General features: G+C 40.8%; 1 protein-coding gene across 1 annotated transcript in view; it reads right to left on the reverse strand.

Moving 5' to 3' along the window:
* The window catches only part of MSH3 (mutS homolog 3), a 109,021-nt gene that overhangs the window by 13,042 nt on the left and 71,276 nt on the right, over positions 1-24,703 (reverse strand). Inside the window, exons 19-20 of the mRNA XM_039911283.1 lie at positions 23,437-23,551; positions 13,670-13,827 (exon numbers count right to left, since the gene is read on the reverse strand). Coding sequence (XP_039767217.1) covers positions 13,670-13,827; positions 23,437-23,551 — 273 coding nt within the window. The remainder of the gene's footprint in view (positions 1-13,669; positions 13,828-23,436; positions 23,552-24,703) is intronic.

The following is a 24,703-nucleotide window of genomic DNA, read 5'->3' on the forward strand; positions in this document are numbered from 1 at the left end:
TTGATTATTAGGCAACAACATGAGGCTGGGGGTCAGGAGACCTGGTTCTCAATCTAGTTCTGCCACTGAGCTGCTGTGCGGCTTTGGCTAAGTCACTTAGCCACTCTGTGCCTCAGTTTCCTCAACTTTAAAATGGGGATAAGATACTTCCTCTCATTACTTCTTAGATTGTGAGTCCCATTTGTGATAGGGACAATGTCTGATTTGATAATCTTGCTCCTACCCCTATACTCAGCACTTTTATCACGTAGCTTAATAAAAAAAATGCTATTATTAGCATTATTATTATAACTACTGTGTGCAGAGTACTGTACCTGACATTTGGAGAGTTTAACTGAATAAGAGACCCCGTCCCTTACTGTCAGATCTTCCCAAAGAGGGCTAATCTTTTTCTTCTCCATAAGCTCCTTGAGATCAGGGACCATACCTACCAACTCTACTGTACTCTCCCAAACGTTTTGTTCAGTGCCCTGCTCCCAGTAAGTGCTCGGTAACAACCGCACGCTCGAGTGTGGCACGGCATCTCTGTTGCACACGGACATGATGACAAATAATAATGTTGGTATTTGTTAAGCGCTTACTATGTGCAGAGCACTGTTCTAAGCGCTAGGGGAGATCCAGGGTAATCAGGTTGTCCCATATAAGGCTCACAGTTAATCCCCATTTTACAGATGAGGTAACTGAGGCACAGAGAAGTTAAATGACTTGCCTACAGTCACACAGTTGACAAGTGGCAGAGTCGGAATTCGAACCCATGACCTCTGACTCCCAAGCCCTGGCTCTTTCCACTGAGCCACGCTGACAAATCTATATGGAATGTGCCCAATCTGGCTGAAATGTAAAGACTTTATCCAGCCAGCCTACAAAATAATCCAGATGAGAAACTGATGCTATTTCAGTCATAATGAAGCAGTTATAACAGATGATGGTTTAGGATTTAGACTCATTATAATAAGACAAAGAGTAAAGGCTCTCCCCCAAATAAGATTACAGCATTCATACAATGAGGTGAACAGGCCAGATGGAATTGCAAAAACTGGGCAACTGGACTCTGAGGTGACAAAACAAACATTAACACTACAACCAACAGCATCAATCCTGATTACTGTTAAGACAAGTAAATTTCACGTCTGCTCTTCATTTTCTGGAGCATCTGTTCTTTTTCCAAGGTCAGTAATAATCATCAACCCTCTTCAATCACTAGCCTCCAGCTCTTAATCCCCCTGCTCTAGACAGGCTCCTTAGCACTCTCTAGGCTTACTCATAAATGTCCACTACTGTTTCCACACCAAGCATTATAACCCCAGAGCTTGGAGCCGAAAGGAGCTAAATAATAACCTGCAGTTGTTTGGCCTGACGAATAATAGGGTCGGGCAATTTATTCTCTCCTGTGGGTCAGCTACTATTTTAAAAAGCATTCTCAAGCAAGCACTTACTGCTCTGAAACTCAATTTCAAACATATTCCAAATAGTTCTTGAAATCCACCTTTATTTCTATTCTGAAGGATACTGGCATTTCCCTAATTCAGAAGTAAGGAATTTTATAGTATTTCTATCCAAGTCATGCAATCACCTGACTCTCAAGCTAAGAATTTTATAGTATTCAGGATGACAAAAATCTCAGTGACCACATGTAAGGCTAGAAAATAGCTTCAGTATTCACCAAGTTACGAACATCACAGAAGTCAACCTGCTGTCACAGACATCAACCCTGATAGTCACCCTCCGGACAGCTGTGCGGCTCAAATGATTTGTTTTAGTGATTTAAGAGAATCAGATGAAATGCTGAAAATGCAGAGTGAGGGAATGAAAATAACTTTAGACTTTCATCTTATCTTGTTTAAGTAGCCAAGGCCTTAAAAGACATTTTTGCCTTATTATTCCACATTTTCTCACCAGCAGGGATATTTTTGGCTTGTCACTATCATCTGTTTGACACATTAGGTTTGGGACCTAATCTTACCTCTTTCCTGATCACCACTTCCTGCATGTTTCTCAAGTAAAAACCAATGTAAAGGAATCTTTATGAAGGAACTTTAAATTCATCAACATCTATATTTACTGAGTGTCCACTCTGTGCACAGCACTGACTTAGATGACTACATCAGAGAGTAGTCAAAGAGGTGACAGTAGTGAAGTCTGCATGGGACAAAACAAATGTTTGCCAAAAAAATCCTTCACCCATTCAGACTTGGCTGAACAACATTCTCTGTTCTTCTGAAGCTTAGGACCTGGGACATATACATTGCCATTAACTTACAAAGCAGAAACACAGCAAAGATCCAGAGACAATATAGCACTGACTGATTGATTGACTGTTTTCAATTGCTGAAGACAGACACCATCTAAAAGCTCTTTCCAATACAGCTTTTCCTCTTATACTGGTTGAAGGGTAGCTAGCCGTGGTAAGAAAAAATAAGAGAAGGAAAAAGGTGAGAGTAAGTACAGTACGATGTGAGAAGTGTAAGAATGTAGAGAGACAGTAAAAATACAGCAAGGAAGAGAAGATTCAAGAAGCAAGCTAAGAGAACTGAGTAATGGCCCTTGAGAGGTGGGTGTAGGAGAGAAATGAGGGAACTAGTACTTAAATTATGTTAAAATGACATTGAAATGTTATCATTTCAGTCAAAAAATCAGTGTCAAATTACCTTCATAAATATTATGCAAAGAATGAAAGACAGAGGAAGGTACCACAGGAAGATTATGTGTAACCAAAGCTAGGGAACTCATCCCTCCCCAGAGGCTACCAGTTGGATTTTAAGATTTGGCTCTAATGCCAGTAAGGGCTGGGTCCAGGACTGAGAAGAGGGTTTGTCCTGTTCATCAGTAGCAGAAGCCAACTGGGAGCAGACAATTAGCAACACTTCTCTCAAACTGGGGGCTGGTTTTCCTCAGTTTGGAAAAATCCGTTATATGGTTCCAGCCCCAGCTGCTCTGTACCACCTTTCTGGGGTCCATGGCCCTTTCACCTTGTGAGCTGCCAGCTGTTGCCAGGAAGTAAGTTTGATGCAAGCACCTATCAAATAAGTTAGTTATGTCTATTCTGCTACATGTTAAAAGTCTTGAATTTCAATCCCAAACCGGGCACTGATTTTTGACCTGCGTTGGGAAGAAATCGTTTAACCCCATTTTGTCCAGTAACCAACTGGAAAACATTCCAGTTCAAGACTTTCAGCTAATGGAAGGTTTTATGCATGCACACTGGTAATCCCCCATCCTGGTTCTACCAAGTATTTGGCATTTAATAACAATTCCATTTATAAAATATTTTACTGTTAATCCTCAACTTATATTTTTGTTGATGTGCTCATTTTTTATGACAAAGTGATCCTCAGTTCATTTATTTTCTTAAAAGGATTCAAGGATGTTTGGGATTTTTCTAATCACAAATATTACATTTTTAAATTTAGAATTTAAATGTTTCCCATTCTGAAATTCCAGCACACCCAGATCTCCCGTAATGGGAAGGATAAATTCTTGCACAAATCCAAATTAAGGTAAATTCATATTCACTACAGCACTGCCAGGCATGTGTGCATGCACCATTCCTACTAATGCTATATTATGCTGTATACAAACAGGCGCTCATAGGAAAATGTTCCCTAGTTTTGTAAAAGCATTCTAGCCAACACTCACGTTATGACAGAACTGAGTACATTTGTCCAGAAATACATTTATGTGAAATTGTGGCCACATAATCTATGGTGCCTTGGAAATGTCCCTCATACTTTATAATACAGGTATTGAAAAATTGTCTACCCTGCGCTATAACAGGTTGTACTTATATAATTAAGGAAAAAACCCTCCCCATGACATTTTTAGGAGTGACAGGCAGGATAATTCCCATAATCTTCCTTTATAACCCTTCTATAAACATCAGCAGAGCATTTATGGGGTGCCAACATTTATTTATTAACTGTACAGCTAACAATACCAGGGTAGAATGAGAAATTTTCATCCTCTACTCTTTACTGAGACATTAAAGATAATTATTCCCAAAGTGTTCATTCCTACTACCAAAGTTGTTTCTTGAGAGCAGATATTTTTCTTTCTATTCTGTTTCCAAGTATTTAAGTATAATGCTCTGAACCTTAAGACTCAATTAATGCTACTGATGGTAATAATGGCCAAATGTATGTTAAAATTCCCCAACAGAATGTAAACTCCTTGTGGGCAGGGAAGATGTTAAGTGCACTGAACCTAGTAGGTGCTTAATAAATATTACTACTTCTAAAAATGTTTCAACAATTACTTGTTCAGACAAAAAAAATCTATAAAATAAAAATATACTCTCAACAAAAGAAACAAGACTAAAAGTATAGTTTGAAATGTCTGAAAATAATACCCATTCGATCAATCCTATTTATTGAGCACTTACTGCATGCAGAGTACTGTACTATACACTTGGGATAGTACAATATAAGAGTTGGTAGACATCTTCCCTGCCCACAGCGAGCTTACAGCCTAGAAGGGGAGACAGACATTAATATAAATAAATTACAGATATGTACATATATACAGTAATGTATAACTGCTGTGCAGCTGAGGGAGGAGGTGAATAAAGGGAGCAAATCCAGAAGAAAGGGGGGCTTAGTCAGGGAAGGCCTCTTGAAGGAGCTATGCCTTCAGAAAGGCTTTGAGGCGGGGGAGAGTGATTGCCTGCCAGATATGAAGAGGGATGGAATTCTAGGACAGGTGGTGGATGTGAGTGAGAGCTCAGCGGCAGGGTAGATAAGATTGAGGTTCAGTGAGTAGGTTGGCATTACATTAGCGAATCTGAGGCCTCGGTTGTAAAGGAGCGAGGCAAGGTGGGAGAAGGCAAGGTGATTTAGTGCTTTAAAATCAATGGAAAGAAGTTTCTGCTTGAGGCGGAGGTGAAAGGACAACCACTGGAAGTTCTTGAGGAGTGAGGAAACATGGACCGTATGGTTTTAGTAGAAAAGTCTCAGGGGGTCACGTAAATCTCCTCGATCTTCCTGAACATCACTTGGTGACCTGACTTGGGAGGGGAGCTGGGGCCAGAATGCAGAAGGGAAACAAGCTTGAAAGGTGGTTGGTGAAATGCTTCTCCCATATCAGGGGAAAGAAAATGGGTACTTGTGGGAGTTGAGGACTGAGGAGAGAAGACACCTGAAGTCGAGGGAGTGATTTACAGGGGAATAAAGGCAAATTGGGATTAACAGCAGCAGACCAAGAAAATAAGGGGGGAGAAGCCAATCAGTATACCTTGTGTTAAACCTCTTTGATATTGATGTTTGACGTCATAACATGCAACTAATAGAAAAACACTAAGAAACAGAAAATGAAAATACTAAATAGTATTCACCTACCAATTTATCTACAGACAGAAGAGTGCTGCTTGCAATTACCCAAATAAGTGGGATGCTAATATTCCTCTAACAGCACAAAATTTTACCTATGCCAACAACATTTTATTATTGCTGTTACAAAAACATCTGCTATATAATGCAATCCAATCTTTCCATTCTGACTACACTGCAGTATTTAAAATCAATTTGAAAAGGCTCTAATAAACAATTACCAAATATAACCAAGAGAAAAACCACTTGTAGCCACCTCTTAATTTCCATGGAAACCATCATTTTAAGTCAGGATGAAAAAAATCTAGGAAAAGGCTACAGTAATAAGGCATCTGTATAAGTGCACACAATAGAACCATATTATACAGAAAAGATCTGCATTACAGCATTTGCTTGATTCATTTCACAGTCAGATTGAGACCACATTGTCAATTACTCCTCCTAAATAGTTAGATAACCCAATCCAGTCCTAAAGCCCAAAGGAGTAATAGCAGTAACATTATTTATTAAATGCTTACTGTGTGCAGGGCACTGTGCTAGAAGAGAGTACATAGGTGGGAATTAGACATGAACCCTGTCCCTCAATTAATCAATGTAATTTATTGCATGCTTACTGTGGGAAGAGCACTGTACTAAGCACTTTGGAGAGTACAATATAGAGTTGGTAGACACATTCCCTACCCTCAACTAATCTGCGATTTACAGGAGGGGCTCATAAGGAGTTAAGCTCATTTCAGATAGTCCTACTTATTTAACCTAGATAAACCTCAGCATCCTTTATCCTAGATAATGATTAATAATACACATTATATATAAATAACATGGTTACTTTTTTAATGGTATTTGTTAAGCATTTATTATGTGCTAAGCACTGTACTAAGTAGTGGGGTAGATACGAGTTAATCAGGTTGGACACAGTCCTTGTCCCACATAGAGCTCACAGTCTTAATCCCCATTTTATAGATGAGGTTACTGAGGCACCGAGAAGTTAAGTGACTTGCCTAAGGTCACAGAGCACATGAGTGGCGAAGCCAGGATTAGAATTCAGGGCCTTCAGACTTTCAGGCTTGAGCTCGATCTGTCTTTCCATACGGTGGAAGAAAGAAAATGGAAATCGGGGGAAAATGTGGAAGACTGGGGAAATTTTATTATGAATTTCCATGATTCTACATTACAACTGTCATTACCATTTCTTTCTTGCTTATCAATTATTTTCATGTCCACACAGACTTAGATGGAAGTAGCTTTACCTTTATTCCTAAATTTTAAATGTCAACTGAATTGTAAGCTCCTAAAAGGACAAAGGTATGTATCCACTAACTCTACCGTACTCTCCCAAGCACTTATAACAATGCTCTGAACAGAGTAAGCACTCATTATATACTCTTGATTGAGTGACCAACTCCCTTAAGACTGATATTGTATCTATTTGATCTCCTTCTGTGCTACTGTAAAAAGATACATAAGTATTTTTTTGTGATACTAACCAATTGTGCAGTATGTTCAGATATCAGAATTCTAAGGTCCTTTCTCATGGGACTGAACTCTAGTTTCTTACAAAAGGATAAAAATCAATCAGTGGTCTTTTTTTAGCACTTGCCCAGAGCACTGTACTAAGCACTTGGGTTAGTACATTACCACAGAGTTGGTAGACACAAGCCTTACCCACAAGGAGCTTAGTCTAAAGGGGGAGAAAGGCATTAAATTACAGAGAAGTACTTATGTGCTGTGGGGTTGGGGTGGATGGGGGGACAGACCCAAGAGCACAGGTGGCACAGAAGGGAAGGAGAATAGGGGAAATCAGGGAAGACCTCATAGAGGAGATGTGATTTCAATAAGGGTTTTGAAGTTTGGGAGAGTGATGTTCTGTCATATACACTGGCCAAAGGGAGAATGTGTGCAAGGGGTCAGCAGTGAGCTAGACGGGATTAAGGTACAGTGAGTAGGTTGGTGTTAGAGGAGCAAAATGTGTGGGCTGGGTTGTAGTAGGAAATCAGTGAGGGAAGGTAGGAGGGTGCAAGATGATTGAATGCTATAAAGCAGATGATAAGGGTATTTTTGTTGATGCGGAGGTGTACGGACACCCATTGTAGGTTCTTGAGGAGAAGAGAGATGTGAACCTAATGTTTTTTAGAATGAAGTAAGGACTTGAGAGAGGAGAGATGGGAGACACGGAGATCAGCAAGGAGGCGAGATATAATATCAATCAATTAATGGTATTTAAGTGTTTGGTGTGTGCAGAACACTGCATTAAACACTTGGGAAAGTACGACACAACAGAGTTGATATATACATTCCCTGCCCATAACGAGCTTACAGTCTAGAGGGGGTGACAGGCATTAATATAATTTATAATGTATAATTTATAGGTAAGTACATAAATGCTGAGGGTGGGTTGAATAAAAGATGCCCAACGGTCACAGATCCAAGTGCATACATGATGCAGAAGGGAGAGGGAGGTGGGGAAAAGAGAGCTTAACAGGGGAAAGCCTCTCAAAAGACATGTGACCTTAATAAGGCTTTGAAGGTGGGGAGAGTGGTTTGTATTGTATATAAAGGACAGAGGGAGGATATGGGCCACATCGCCTTGATTCTATTTAGTTGCCATTGTTTTCGAGATGTTCTTCCCCTTGACTATTTATTGCCATTGTTCTTGTCTGTCTGTCTCCCCTGATTAGACTGTAAGCCCGTCAAACGGCAGGGACTGTCTCTATCTGTTGCCGACTTGTTCATTCCAAGCGCTTAGTAAGCGCTCAATAAATACTATTGAATGAATGAATGAATGAATGAATGAATGAATGAAGGTCAGTAGTGAGCTAGATGATATCAGGACACAGTGAGCTAGCTGGCACTAGAAAAGCAAGATACGGAAGGAGGGGGAACTAATGCAAGTGGCAACTAATGTGATTCCACAAATAATGTGATTCAGAAGTGGGTGTGCTTTTAAAATATTAGATGTAACATTGCTATATATAGAGGTGAGAATAAAACAGTTTTGGGTTGGTAGGAAAATCTGTTTAGAAATGGGAGTTATAAGTGGGAGATGGGAACACGTGAGTGAGGTTGTCAATGAATATTGCTGATGATGGACAGAGAGGAAGGAGGGATTTTAGAAATGGAAAGGGGAAAGATAGGGAAGAAATAGCATTGGTGAGGTGGACCAGGAAAGACGGAGAGAGCAGAAGATGGGGGTGACAGTAGGGAGAGTAAGGGGGCAGGGGAAGGAGACAAAGAGGAAACACGGGTCGGGGAGGAGACAAAGAAAGCACTGAAAGTCAAAGGCTTGCAATTGCTTAATGAGTCTCTTCTGGTTTTATGTAATGGACCCCGACCTTCCGATACATTTATCCATCTGAAAATCACCATATCTGAAATTTAAAATGCTAATGGATCCAGCATGAACCTGACTACAAAAAGAAAAGTTAATTGTCAAAATCCCGAGACACAGGGGAGTCAGTGGGAGGAAATTAATTTAAATTTGTTAGCATTCATAAAAGAGATGATACTGTTCGGTACAGAACAAGCATAAAAACAATAAATGCATCTGCTGTCAAGCCAAACTTGTTGGGGGTCAGCTGAGTGGTATAGAAAAGAATTACTTTATACCTGTAGTCTCTATTCGGTCCATTTCCTCCAAGCATCCTGTTATGCCGTTGTAGGAGACAGAACCCTGGATAAGGATGCATCCTTAGTCTGACCCCGTATAACTTTTATGGTATTTTTGGCACAGAGGTTGCACAGTTACATTACTGTGGAAAAGATGCAGCTCTCCCATTTAAGTCAGCATGCTGCGTTTGTCCTCTTTCACTATGTGTCCTAGGTAACCGATTCTCACTTGATATATAAGGAGGCCCTAGCATTCACAGTCCAGCCAGGCTTGCAATGCTTCTTATTAAAGTGATAAAAATGACTTCTATTTAGGTTCTCTTTAGAATGTTCTATTTAATTTAAAATGGCCTGGAGTATCAAGTCAGCTCTTCAAATCACAGGATTTTGAATATTTTTACCTTCAAGAAAATCATTTTCATTTTTAAAATGAGCAACTGGAGAAAGTCATTATTTTCCAGATTGAAATAAGAAAATTATATTACTGATTACAATCCTAACAACTCCTTTGATGGTGGAGTCTCCTGTCAGGATTGAGGATCAGATGAGCCTTGATCCTGAAACCTGAGGATCCAAGAACTTGCATGAAAGAAAGGACTATTGCTAGGGTCGGCAAGGGCTTTTAGGCTGAAACATGGACTACAGGATAAGAAGGTCCCTCTAAACACATCATGGTATTTGTGAAGCACTTACTATATGTTAAACACTGTGCTAAGCGCTGGGTTAAATATGATCAGATCAGACAGCTGCTGTCCCACATGGGGCTCGTAGTCCAGAGGAAAGAGAGAACATGTACTTAAACCACATTTTACAGATAAGGAAAGTGAGGTACAGAAAAGTTAAATAGCTTGCCCAGAGTTACGCAGCAGGCAAATGGCGGAGCCGGAATTAGAACCCAGATCTCCTGACTCTCAGTCCTGCGTTCTTTCCACTGGACCACACTGCCGTCCTATGTGGCACGATGTGGCCGGGGGAATCCAGTGAGGCATGGGGTTACTTGCTGCTCAGCCTGGGAAGGCGGAGGACACGGCCAGGGGATGGAAGAAGCCGCTAAAGGAGCCTGGATACCTTTGGGGATTGGGTATGCCTCCTCAGCCCACTCTAACCCTATCTCTCTTGCCCTGTTGCTGTGTCCAGTCATATCTACCCAACAGGAGAGGGTGATATCATGTACCTCCTAGGGGAGGAGGGAGAGGCTCACAATATTGATTAGGTCTAGGTCCTATTGGGAATCGATGCAGCCCTGATTTCGGTGCTAGCTGCTTGTGCCATGCACTCACACTGGGGAAGCAGTGTGGCCTATTAGAAAGAATATGAGCCTGGGAATTAGAGTACCTGGGTTCTAATACTGGCATCACCATTTACATGCTGTGTGACCTTGGGCAAGTCACTTCTATGTGCCTCAGTTCTCTCATTTGCAAAATGGGGATTCAACACCTCTTCTCCCTCCTATTTAGACAAGGAATCCCATGTGGAACTTATCTTGTACCTACCCTAGCACTTAGTACAGTGCTTGGCACATAGTAAGTGCTGAAGTACCACGATTATTGATTTGATTATTAATATTATTATTTTGTCCCTGCCAGATTTCTTCCCACTGGAGTACTCAAACATAGCACGAGGAACTAACAGTGGATCAGATTAAATAGAAACATTCCCCACAAATGCTGAATTGGCAATCAATCAGTGGCATTTACTGTGCACTTCTTGTGTGCAGAGCACTGTAAAAATCACTTAACAGAGCATAATAGAGTTGGTAAAATATTCCCTGCCCTCAAGGAACTAAACTGTAAGTAAACTAACTTACTAAACTCTAAGTTCAGTGAGAAAGACTGAAAGTAAAATAAACTGCAGTTATGAGAAATGGCAGAGAATATGCAAAGAAGTGCTTAGAACTAGATGCAGGGAGAGTTTCAAAGTGCTCAAGGACTACAGACCCAAGGGCATAAGCCAAGCAGAAGGGAGGAAGACCAGGAAAATGAGAGTTTAATAAGGGAAGGCTTCTTGGAAGAGATATGATTTTAGGGTGGTTTTGAAAATGGGGAGAGCGATGGTTTGGTTGGATATAAAGGGGGATGGAGTTAAAGGGGGAGGATGGGAGCAAGGAGTCAGTGGCGAGAGAGGCAAATTCAAGGTACAGTGAATAGGTTGGCGACAGAGGGGTGAAGTGTGCGGCCTGGGTTGTAGCGGGAGAATAACGAGGATAAGAAGGAGGGGGAGAGTTGATTGAGTGGCAGAGCCTACTTCTTAGGCCAAGGTACCATTTCTCCTATTAGTCTCCTTATATCATCCTTATATCAAGGAAGCAGTGTGGCTCAGTGGAAAGAGCCCGGGCTTGGGAGTCAGAGGTCATGGGTTCGAATCCCACCTCTGCCACTTGTCAGCTGTGTGACTGTGGGCAAGTCACTTAACTTCTCTGTGCCTCAGTTACCTCATCTGTAAAATGGGGATTAAGACTGTGAGCCTCATGTGGGACTACCTAATTACCCTGTATCTACCCCAGAGCTTAGAACAGTGCTCTGCGCATAGTAAGCACTTAACAAATACCAACATTATTATTATTATCATCAAGATGCAACTGTCTTAATTATTCAAGGAAATATGGGCAGGGATAACAATGATGCAAATAAAATCCAATGCTTTCACTTATTCTCCATTCCCAGAAAATGAAATCCACAAAACTTATTGTTTCATTTTCTCCCTCTAACTAACCCTTCTTTAACTAAGAGGACTGACTATGCTCACAGTAGACTACGTCTCCCAGCAGCCCAAAGGCTTCATTTCTTTTACCACGCCCAAGTTGACTCATAAATACAGAAGGGTGTTCTGGGACCCCAGGGAGATGCAGATTCCAGAACTGACTTGCTGCAATGCCTCCATAGGTCTGGGCCTAGATAAGTGTGTGCTTAAAAATACATCCCTGCTGGACCAAGGGGTAGGTCTGGAGTGTCCTGAGGAACCTACGGCCCAGACCAGAATGGAGACTGCCCTATAGTTTTGGGGGTTCCTGGGCGATGCTGCAGTGTTGCACCCCATCCATGGGCATCTTCCTTATTGCATCAGCTTCTGCAGTCACCAATTACACTTTTATTCTTGTTCCTTTCAGCAGCTGACTCCGCTGGGAGCCCTTCCCAATAATTTAACCTAATTAAAATCCCCAGAAAATATCTCCAATAAAAGAGTCAGATCAGATTTCCAGACAAGAAAATAAGCCAAAGCAATCCGCAAACTGAGATTTGTCTTTTAAATTCTAATTAATTCCGCCATAGAAAAATGGAGGTAAAATCTCACATTAAATTACCTGAAGGGAATATTTTATTCTGGCTTCAGAGCAGAGACCTACTACTTCTGATAAACGGGGAGATTAAAAAAATACAGAGGATCCATAATAAACAGTCTGCTTCAGGAACACAAACACTTGGGGCTGTGATACGAGAAGGGTTTTTTTAGAAAGCCACCTGGTCTCTGCCTCCACTAAATAAGCGTTCTGAGACTCCTACTAAGTGATGAATCCTACTAGCACAGGTCCCAAAGCCAGGCTTGGATCAATCAATCGACTGTATTTTTCGAGCACTCGTATGCAGAGCATTGTTCTAAGTGCTTGGGAGAATGCAGTATAACAGAGTTGGTAGCATGTTCCCTGCTTGCAATTAGCTGACATCTATAAGTTGACCATTCTGGGAATTTTGCTGGTAAGAAAAAAACACTGACCACTGACAAGTATAACACATTAAAATGACCATGTGCTTGATATGGTTCTTTCATAATACAATAGAAAAATGAGATTAAAATGAGACATTTTAACATTAAGCTATACCAGGCACTAGTCTCTCTAGTGCCTAAATCACTAATTGATAGGCTAGGTGATTATTATTAGTAGTAATAATAATAAAGGCATTTGTTAAGCACTTACTATATGCCAGGCACTGTATGAATGTATTGAATGGAACTACAGTAGCTGAGAGAGTTAACTTGTCCACTCGAAGCCCCTAAATTACTATCTTGGAGGCAGTAATTGGAGAATCTCTGGCTCCTCCACTTTCCCCTGGCCCACAAGGCAGAAGCAAGAACAAACTAACAAAAACAGGTACTTCAAGTTGTAAATTCAATATGCAGATGAGAAATTATGTTAATAAAGTATGGGGATGGTGCAAAGAAAAGGCAAACTGAGCAGTGTCACGGTCCATATTCCTAATGGGTCACTTGCATGGGTAAATAACTAAAACTGTGGTGTTTGTAAAATGCTTACTATGAGCCTAACACCGCACTAAACACTGGGGTAGATACAATGCTATCAGATAGGAACCTTTCCCTGTTCCATACAGGATTCACAGTCTAAAAACAGATATTTAATCCCTATTTTACCGAGGGACTGAGGCACAGGTAAGTTAAGTGATTTGCCCAAGGTCACAGAGGAGGCAAAGTGATGGAAGCGGAATTAGAACCCAGGGCTCCTGATTCCCAGCCCTGACCTCTTTCCTGCAGATCTTATGGGGTCTGATCCTGAGCCTTAAAATGAATTTTGATAATCTCCTGGTTTCTTGCAGCATCTCATTTTGGGTCAGGGAACCCAAGGTGAATGAGGTCAAAATGGAAACGTCCTAAAATAGATCATTCCCCCAAATGTTCAACACTTTATTAAATTGGTTCTAAATCTCTAACAGGCCAAAAATAAAGCACTTGGCAGTGAGATGCTACTATTCACTTTTAGGAATGTATTAATTCGAGCTAAATACTTTTACCTTGTGAAGACACCATCAACGATCCCAATCGAGGCTTCTTCTGCTGGTACATAAGAGCCAATCTGGGCCATGAGAGTAATCAGTGCAACCTGCTTTATGTAGGAGCTCTTGCCTCCCATGTTGGGACCGGTAATTATCATTACTCTCTCCGAGTCCCCCTGAAAAATCAAACACACACTTGACACACTGAACAGCAATTCAACGTCCTGATTTAACAGCTACAATTTACTCTGTAATCGGTCATTCTTGTTTTCAAACATACCACCACATCAGCAAGAGACATGAGTGGAAACAAGTAGCTTTGTTTCCAAAAGGAAATATCAGGAAACGAAGCTGTTGCTAATAGGTCTCAGAAACAGTAATTTGTGAGCTACACACAGATGTTCCCAGTTGTTTAAAAAAGAGCCAAAATATAACGTTAGGTGACTTAGCTTGTGCCATTTTTAAGAATCAATCCTACAAACTTTCCTAGCTGGTCTGAGTTTTTACCCTGTCCTTTTTTTCCTCTTCACCTACTACTAATGATGATGATATATCTTAATGTGCTTACTATGTGCTAAGAACTATACTAAGTGCTGGGGTTGACACAATGCACTCTGATCAGATATATGAAGGGGGAGGGAGAACAGTTATTTAACTCCCATTTTACTGATGAGAAAACCAGAACACAAAGAAGGCAAGCCCAAAGTCACACAGCAGACAAGTGGAAGAGCTGGGACTAGAACTCATGTTTCCTGACTCCCAGATCTGAGTTCGTTCCATTAATAATGATGACGGTATTTAAGTGCTTACTATGTGCCAAGCACTGTTCTAAGCCCTGAGGTACATACAAGTTAATCAGAGTATCCCACATGGGGCCCACAGTCTTAATCCCCACTTTACAGATGAGGGAACTGGGGCATGAGAAGTTAAGTGGCTTGCCCAACGTCACAGAGCAGATAAGTGGCGGAGCCAGGATTAGAAGCCATGTCCTTTGACTCCCAAACCCGTGTGCTCTCCACTAAGCCACACTGCTTCTCTTACGCCATTAGGCCTTGGTGCTTCTTTAACTACTAACTACTCTAAGAATATGGTCATCAGACCTTCTCCCCATGATATGTTGGCAGTTCAAAAAAATAAATTATGGTATTTGTTAAGCACTTACTGTGTGCCAGGCACTGTACTAAGCTGTGGGGTGGATACAAGCAAATTGGGTAGAACACGGGGCTCACAGTCTCCATCCCCATTTTACAGATGAGGTAACTGAGGCACAGAGAAGTAAAGTGTCTTGCCCAAGATCACACAGCAGACAAATGGCAGAGCCATGATTAGAACCCATGTCCTTCTGACTTCCAGGCCCTTGCTCTATCCACTATGTCATGCTGCTTCTAGTACAGTGTCCTAGCACCTTATGGAGAAGGGGAAGAGGATTTAAAATTAATTTATTCATTCAATCATTTATTGAGCATGTACTATGTGCAAAGCACTGTACTAAGTGCTCGGGAGAGTACAATAAAATACTCTCTATTCTCAATCATTTAGAAGCTGATGGTCATGTTGGTGATCAATTTGATTCCTAACTCTCCTCCCTCTGCTACCCAATTTCATGGCTCACCAAAACCTCCACCAGCGAGTACACAGTAAAAGGGGAAAAGAACTCAAATCTACCAATTTTGCTTTTTATTCACAGTTCCAAGAAACTGTTTGGGGGAAAAAATTGAAATTCCTGGCTTGAAACAAATTGGGGGGAATTATTATCATTGTTATTATTATGATATTTAAGTAGTTTCTATGTGTCAAGCACTGTTCTAAGAGCTGGGGTAGATATAAATTAATCTGGGCAGCCACAGTCCCTGTCCCACATGGGGCTTACAGTCTAAGTAGGAGGGAGAATGAAATCATCTGTAGATTCAAGACTGCGTGCTATACCTATTCATCATTAGCACAGCTGACCAAAATTTGGCTCTATGCAAGTATAGCCAAACAAACTAGAAAGGTATTTAAGGATGTAACTCCTAAAAGGTACTGGATTTCCAGGATATCACCTAAAACTAAACAGAGGAAAAGGGCATGAAGAAAAAAATATGAAAGAACACACTACATGGGCGATTTCAACATAATGGACATGGTGTCACTTTTTGTGCTGAGGATTATTAAGGTGGGGAACCAAAATTCATGCATTTTTTCTGAAATGAGTGTACTGAGATCCGGCAGTAAGGATGCTTGGCAGGTGGAACCCTGACTAACGAAAATTCAGCTGGCTTAGGAGAGCTAGAAATAGTCAAAGTGGGGAAAGAACTTGGCCTTTATATATAGTATGAGATATTAACCAGGTCCCCATCTTGGGCAAGAGAGGGAGCAAAACAAATTTACATTGTACTCTCCTTACTAAAACTGTTCCATCTCTATTTTTAAGTAGCTATTTCCAAGGCCACTTACCCTAATGGTCAGCAAGTCTGGCCATGCCACACTAATAATAACTGTGGTACCTGTTAAGCATTTAGTACGCACTAAGCACCGGGGTAGATATGATGAACTCGGATTGGAGGAAACACTACAGTCAGGGGGAGCCTTCCACAGGGTTACCTAAAACCCGGATCTGAAATTTATTTTAATGTCTGCCTCCCAAACCCGGATCTGAAATTTAATGTCTGCCTCCCCCTATAGACTGTAAGCTCCTTCTTGGCAGGAATCATTCCTATCAACTCTATTATACTGTACTTTTCCAAGTGCTTAGTATAGTGCTGTAGACACAGCAGACACAGCAGTAAATCAGCAGTATTTACTACTGATTCCTTGACTGGAAGGTGTGAGTTCCCCCATAGGCCTGGAATTTCAGGACTCGGCATGTTCTACCGTCAACAGTCATGATACATTTAAGGTTCTGGCCCTCCCTTAACCCAAATTTTAAAGGATATTCTCTGGCATGGCAGGGGCTAATACTGAGAGGGCACGCCTGAACGTTGACTCTGCAGACTATAGGGTCTGATTCAGGCCCAAGACGGAGGATTGAGTCCAGCCCTTCAAGGAGTTATCCCAAAGACAGTGGATTCCCTGATCAAAGCAGGCCAGCAGCAGAGACTTGAAGGAGAATAAAGAGCCTACCTGCTCCCTACGCTTCTGGGGGCTGCAGAGGGGTTAACTAATCTTTGTGATGGGGACAATGACTGCATAAACATCCAAATGTCTCATCAGAGGCTGAGAAGGAGGAAAGACCTCAGAAATATCCTTAAAGATTAACCTACCATGAGTCAGACTTCAAATTCAGTTGTGTCATTTTTCATCAGGTTACATAAATGGATTTTTTTTTTACACTCTAACAGATGTTCCTTGAGAGTTTCATTTCTCCTGTATACATTACCCTTATGATAGTTAAAAGCGATTCTGACAAAAGCATTCCAAATAATTTGCAAAAACAAATTAATCACTGGTCTCTAAATATACAGCATCTATGGTCAAAGAACTTGAATTAGAGCTCTAACACTTTAACAATTCACATTCATGAGTCACACGGTATGTCCCTTTATGTGTGTACTAGATGATATCCTTGACCTATAAGAGTACACTTTGAGAATTTTGTTCTTAGAGAACTTCAAAGATATTTAGATTTCAAATCTTCAAATCCAAGAAAAACAGATTAACATTTAATGCTTCTATAAACTTCTTTTTTTAAAAAAATCCAAATACTGCTTAGGAAAGGTGCATCTAATGAAAACAACTCAAAAGAATGAAAGGGAAGATGAAAACCCGCTGAATTTCGCTAAGAAGGCAAGAGCATTTACTTGCCTAGTGGAAAGAGCATGCGCTTGGGAGGCAGAGGACCTGAATTCTAATACTGGCTCTGTCACGTGCCTGCAGGGTGATCTTGGGCAAGTCTCAACTTATCTGCGCCTCAGTTTTCTCATCTGTAAAATGGGAATTTAATACCTTTTCTCCCTCCTTAGACTGCGAGCTCTCTGTGGGACAGGGACTGCGTCCAACCTGAATTACTTGGATCTATTCCGGTGCTTAGAGTAGGGCTTGATGCAGAGTAAGTGCTTAACAAATACCGTAATAATTATGTTGCCACACTTTTTCTCTCGGGGGGAATGGAATAACAGATTCCCCACTGCTTTACCTGGTTGGGCATGAAGCTAGGCAGAAACTCAATAGCTTTAAGAGCTCTTTGGCCCTGCTGAATGAGACAAATTTAAAATGCAAATATCTTGGGCACCCATCAGTTTGTATGAAAGAGAAAAATAAAGAATAAACTCTAAATAAAACTGCTGTCTTGCAGGAAAGATGGGTGGGCCAGTGTGATCTTTGAACCCTCTGCATCAGAGAACAAATGCCACAGATGAGTAACTCTGCCTCCTCTACAGGTGACGGTGCTTAAAAAGATCCCCTCTGTTGGAGTCTAATAAGCAACAGACTTTTCTATTCATTGGCATAATACAATCACAAAAAGTGACCAAGCCACCCGCAACAAAATGGGTGAACTACACAAAGAAACTTTTTAAAAAGAGTCTATTTATTCATTCGTCCAGGGATGAGATCTTCCAGGTAGAAAAACAAACATTCTGAAAATATAGTGTGATGGCAGTGAGACTATTTTCCCCTCAGAAAGAATTTTTGCACCAGTGGTAGGTCAATCTCACCACCATAACACTGGTTTCAGGAATAAACACTAGCCTAAAGAAATTTAGACCCAGGCAGAGCCCCACATGACTGTATTTCGATCAAGTCCCCAAACCATCTCTATTTCTGTCACAGAGACAGAGCCGTGCCCCTCTGAGACCACAGCTGCATCTTGAAAATGAGAGTTGGAAAGCAATTCTTCAACAATTATAATCCACTAAAATGAGGATTTGAGCGAACCAGTCTACCCAGAGAGGAAGTTGTTTTGCAGTCCTTGAAGTGTTGAGCCCACCTACTAAAGAAATAAACTATGGGACTTTCTAGAAGACAGCTGGGAATTTGAGCCTCCAAGCATAAGAATCTTTTTACTTTGTTATTCTCCTTTGAAAGCATAGCACATGCAAGAATTTAGGAATCTAACTAAATCAGACAAGTGCCCTTATACTTGACTAACAAGGACTCTCAGCAATTTGAAACTGCAGTTAGCACACCCCAGCCGCACACCTAGGAAGCTCAGGAGCTGGAGTCCCCGAGCCCTGAGGCAGTTTGAATTTTCACTATCAATCAAGAATCAGTGGCATTTATTAAGTGTCCACTGAGGGCAGGGATCCATACTTGGGAGAATATAACTGTAACTAGACACAAGCCTCAACTCAGTTGAAGAATGTGGGGAGGCCTCAGAATTCTTGCACTAAAATGTGGGAATTTCTGCTGACTTGGGGGTCAGCAAGCAGAGAAGCAGCATGGCCTAGTGGATAGAGGATGGGCCTTGGAGTCAGAAGGACCTGAATTCTAATCCTCGCTCTGTCAGTTGTCTACTGTGTGACCTTGGGCAAGTCAGCTCACTTCTCTGTGCCTCGGTTACCTCATCTGTAAAAACGGGGATTAAGACTGAACTCTTTATGGGACATGGACTGAGTCCAACCCACTTATCTTGTATCTATCCCGGCGTTTAGTACTATGCCTGGTACACGGTAAGCACATAACAAATACCACAAATGTTATTATTATCATTATTATTATTGCAGTTCCAGTTCAGAGACCCGCTTGAGAGTGTTTTGGAACAAGACTCAAATGGGCTGGTTCCTATGCGACAGAACTGCCCCAGCCCCCTTTCCCAATAGCATTCACTTCAAGAACTATGCAAAACCCAGAACCCCCATGAGTAAATTTACATAAATCAGAGAATGTACCTTTCTAACTTTTCCCTTACTCCAATTTATTTAGGGCGCAATGGACAAGATACCAATTTAGCAACTTGGCATTTAAAAGCAGGTTTATGATCTACAGATCTTCTAGAGGGGGTGCAAAAAGCCTGAAAGTTCAAGGATCGATAAAAACGGACACTACAATAAACTCATGTAATACAGGATTAAGCAAATTCAACTATTAAAATGTTTCTTAAAGTATTATTTAAAAATAAAATGATATTCAAAAAGCAGGAATTCTACTTAATATCAGTGTGGTCTGATGGAAAGAGCATGGGCCTGGGAGTCAGAGGGCCTGGGTTCTAATCCCAGTGGTAATTGTGATCACTGGTAAATTACTTCTCTGTGACTCAGTTTCTTTATCTCAAGTTATTCTCCCTCCTACTTAGACTGTGAACCCCATCTGGAACAAGGATCTTGTTTCTATCCCACCTCATAGTACATTACTTGCCACCGAGTAAACTCTTAACGAATACCATAATCGGTATTATAATTAATGGAGTCTCAGTGAGGACACTTTAAAAGTATATTTGAATTAACTCTCACAGATTATGTTAAATCAATGCTTCAGTAATACCCAACATTATTCCTATACGAATTAATGTACTACGAAGTTGAATACACTTCACCATAGCAACGATTCTATACCAACTCCTACACCCATGTTAGGAAGCAAAGTATATAAAAGGCATTGAAGTTCTGAAGTATTTTAAAGTGCATTTTTCTGGTGGAATAAAAGACTCGTTTTGCCAGGATTTCAACCTAATAGCTCAATGCTTCCTTAAAATTTTATTTCAATTAGCAAATTGATTTTCCATTTCTTAAAGAAATAATACAATAAATCATCATCTAAAACTACAGGAACTTCACCTGGGATAGAAATACTCTAGTGAGCATTATATGGTGATGCTTAAACCGTCAATAATTATATGTCAAATAAACTGTACACCACACAGAGTAATCCGATAATAAAATTTTAACAACAAATGATTCTCTCTTTTGGTTTAGAAAGACTCAAAAAGACATTCTTTTATGCTTGCTTGGTGTTGTTTTTAAAAAGACATTAAATAATTAGGATTTATTAGCCAAATTTGATAAGCCAAAATAATCATTTTTAAACAATAACTGAGAAGGCTATAGAAATTAAAACCCAAGATGCAATTCATTTATTTTAATCTAAAAATCTCTACTAATACCCTAACTTCTTATTGCCCGAGATATCACCAGTCTTCAAACATAAATTCCTCATTAACGAAGCCAAATGAGTTTCTTTTTAGAAGATTTGAAATCTAGGGATAAGAGGAGGGGTATATAAAACTGAGAAGCCGTAAATTACTGGTATGATTTCAACAGAGCAATTATTAAAGTCAACCTTTAGCATGTTATAGTTTGTGCTTGCACAGCTAGAGCAAGTACTTTGCTAAATCTTTTAATCATTGAAACACAAACACACACACACAGTTGCAAAGCCAAGGGTTTGAGAGGAGCGTATTTGTTGTTGTGTGTGCCTGGAAATGTAGGGAAATGGAGGAAAGGGGTGTCGCTGAGTGTGTTCCTGTCCCGGTTCCAGGAATCCTGGGGAAGCTGATGCCAGGTAATCTACATTCCTGTAATCCTGCCCTGATTTTACTGCTTGGGCTCAGGCTTGCCATTTGAACACAAAGGGACCTAAGCAGTTCCTTCATATTCTAATGGTGACCTATTCACTTAGTACTAATATATATAAACACCTGAAACACACTGGCAACTGGAATACTGTGTGCAGTCTATGAATTCCTCAGGGGCAAAGACTGCATAGCTCCAGGCACTGAATACAGTCCTCTGCACATCACGAGCACTGAGTGTTGACGATGATGGAGATGATGATGCATGAGCACTCCATCTTGAGAAGGAAATAGCAGTGGAGAATATTCAGAAAAGGGCAACCAAAATAATCAAGGGGACATGAGATGCTTCTGAATGAGAACAGACTGAAAAAAACTTAAGCCTCTTTCGTTCAGGAAGATGAAGGGACACAGGATTGAAGTATGCAGGATTCAATCAATCAATTGTATTTATTGAGCACTTACTGCGTGCAGCGCACTGTACTATGCGCTTGGGAGAGTATGATTTAACGATATAACAGAGTTGGTAGACACTCCCTGCCTACACAAGCTTACAGTCCAGAGGGGGAGAGAGACACTAATATAAATAAATCACAGTTACGTACATTACGTGCTGAGGGGGTGAATAAAGGGAGCAAAGTGGGGTGATACAGAAGGGAGTGGGAGAAGAGGAAATGAGAGCTTAGTCAAGGAAGGCCTCTTGGAGGAGATGTGCCTTCGATAAGTCTTTGAAGTCAGGGAGAGCAATTGCCTGTCAGATATGAAGAGGAATGGCGTTCCAGGCCAGAGGCAGGACGTGGGCAAGAGATTCTGAAGGATATAACTAGAATGAGCAAATATTGTTCACCAGATTCCACATTAAACTACTACTTTGATGAACCAAGCATGTCCCACCTTGACTATTGCATCTGCCTCCTTGCTGACCTCCTCATCTCCTGTTCCTCCTCTCTCCAGTCCACACTTCACTCGGCTATCCAGATCACTTTTCCAAAAAGCCATTCAGTCCACCTCTTCCCTCTGGAAAACCTCCAGTGATTAACCAACCTCCTCTGCATTACACAGAAACTCCTTACCATCGGCTTTAAAGCACTCAATCAGCTCTCCCACTCCTACTCTGCCTCGTGAATTTCCTACAACCCAGCCCATACACTTCACTCCTCTACTGCCAACCTACTCACTGTACCTCAATCTTGCCTATCTCACCGCCGACTCCTTCTTCACATCCTCCCTCTGGCCTGGCACTTCCTCCCCCTCCATATATGATAGACAAGCATTTTCCCAACTTTCAAAGCCTTATTAAAATTGCATCCTCTCCAAGAGATCTTCCCAGAGTAAGCTGTTTTCTCCTACTCCCTCTCCCTTCTGCACTGCCCCCACTCCTGGATCTGAACCCTTCAAGCCCCTGATATTTGCCCCACCCTGAGCCTCACAGCATTTATGTACATATCTGTAATTTAATTTACTGTCTATCTTCCCAACTGGACTATAAGCTCCTTGTGGGAAAGGAAATGTGTCTATCAACTTTTGCATTGCACTCTCCCAAGACCCTAGTAGACCTCTGCACACAATAACCATTCAATAAATACCACTGATTATTGACAACAGAATCCTGGGGTCTCTAGTGAACTCTGAAGTTATGACAAACAAAAGGTAATGAGACTTTTCTTGTGGCATATGGATTATGTAAACACAGAAAGCTGTGTATATCACCCTATTAGGCTTGAGAGGAATTGGGATAAATTCACTGATGAGAGGTCTCTATAGGTCACAAGGGGAAAGTGATGGATGTCAAGGAAGGAAGCAGTCACACCGTACCTCTAGGGAACTTAGCTGAGTGGAACACAGGTATGACCCAGCAGTGGTCTTCCTTATGTTCTTGGAGAGATAATGCATCAACAAACAAGGGGAGCTCCATAGCAGGGAGAGAAGAAAGATAAGGGAACAGGGAGAGAGGAGGAGGAAAAAGTATTGTATCCATCTAAGCTGGAGGAAGATTAGGTTTTCACGTTAGTGATTAATGTGACATTTTCTGAAAATTATTTATATTTGATTTTTCTGTGCATGGCTTTGTGTCAGGGGCAACAAGACAGCTAACATCAGGAAGAGCATCAACAACAACTAGGTCCTATCTAGTTGATATCTAGATATCATCTAGGTTCTAAACTGGAGCATAGAGAGAAAGCAAAACCCTCCCTAAGAGCAGAAACTGTGGGTTTATCTCAGTTGATATAGGATCCAATACTGCACCATTGACACACTGGTACTTAATAAATTATTTTGAAGTGGTAATTATAATGAAGTCATTTAAAGCTTGAAAGTTCTTTTTCCCATTTTATTTCCATCACAGTCAAACACTTACTGATAAATGAGTACTATTGGGAACATACTGATCTTGTTCTTTCAGTAACACATCAATCACGGGGTGCCGGCCATTTTTGATGACTATTTTTCTCCCTTCATCTTCCACAGTTGGTCTACAAAAAGAAATATGCTTTAATATACGGGAAGTTCAAATCAGACTTAATGAATAGCATAAAATACAGTTTAGCAGGCAAAAAAAATTTGCAATCTGAAACCCTTTCCGGTTTTGTGATGGAGTGTTTTCTATTAGCCCTGAGGACTATTTTTAATTACTTCTCCCTGGCAGAGAAATTAGATCTCATTTATGCAAAGGGATTATATGTTCAATACCAAACATTGTGTGTTTTGTGCTCCAGGCTCAAGACACTAGTGCCTCAGATTTAGTTGAGTGCATTTTTGTTCTAGCAGGTTCCACCCAAAGGTTATGACAATGAAGTATGGGCCTGGAAGTCAGAAGGACCTGGGTCCTATTCCTGGCTCCACCACATGTCTGTTGTGTGACCCTTGGAAAAGTCACTTAACTACTCTGTGCCTCTGTTACCTCATCTGGAAAATGGGGATTAAGACTGTGAGTCCTATGTGGGATAGGGACTGTATCCAACCTGATTAGCCTGTATCAACCCCAGCACTTAGTATAGTGTCTGGAATATAGTATGCACTTAAATACCTTTTTAAAGAAAAAGTACACAGAGCTTCATTTTCTGTACACATTTGAATTACATGAGGTCTAAAGAAGGTAGGAACAGTTTTCATGTGACACATCCAGGCTAGAACCATAAGAGGCTGGGAAAAAGGTTTCAGAAATAAGTGGAGAAATGAGGATTGGGATTTTTTTTTTGTAGCAAGGACGTTGATTTGGAGAATGGAGCAGTGACTGGGTGAGTCAACTAGAAATAACAGGAAATTCTGATTAGGTGTCTTTCTTGCACAAAATATTTCACATACAATTTCATTCAAGTTTAGTTCTGTTGGAATATAAAAATAGTTCATTTTTGTCCATTGATGAATTTGGCAATTACATTTTAAATCCCTCCTTTGACAGAGAAAAAATAACGAATAAGGAGGCTTCAGTTGGTAGCTTTAAGTAACTCCTCCAAAATTCGATTTCTGGCATACTCCCAGCAGATGACCAAGAGAGAATTACTAATAACCCCTTTTGAAATGTAACTGATATGCATGTTTCCTGCCAATGAGCTTACATTACCAGTTAATTTTATAAATTAATCTCCCTAAATTAAATTAAGGGGCACAGACCAAGGGAGGAG

Source organism: Ornithorhynchus anatinus, chromosome 1 (assembly GCF_004115215.2).
Source record: "Ornithorhynchus anatinus isolate Pmale09 chromosome 1, mOrnAna1.pri.v4, whole genome shotgun sequence".
Taxonomy (NCBI): domain Eukaryota; kingdom Metazoa; phylum Chordata; class Mammalia; order Monotremata; family Ornithorhynchidae; genus Ornithorhynchus; species Ornithorhynchus anatinus.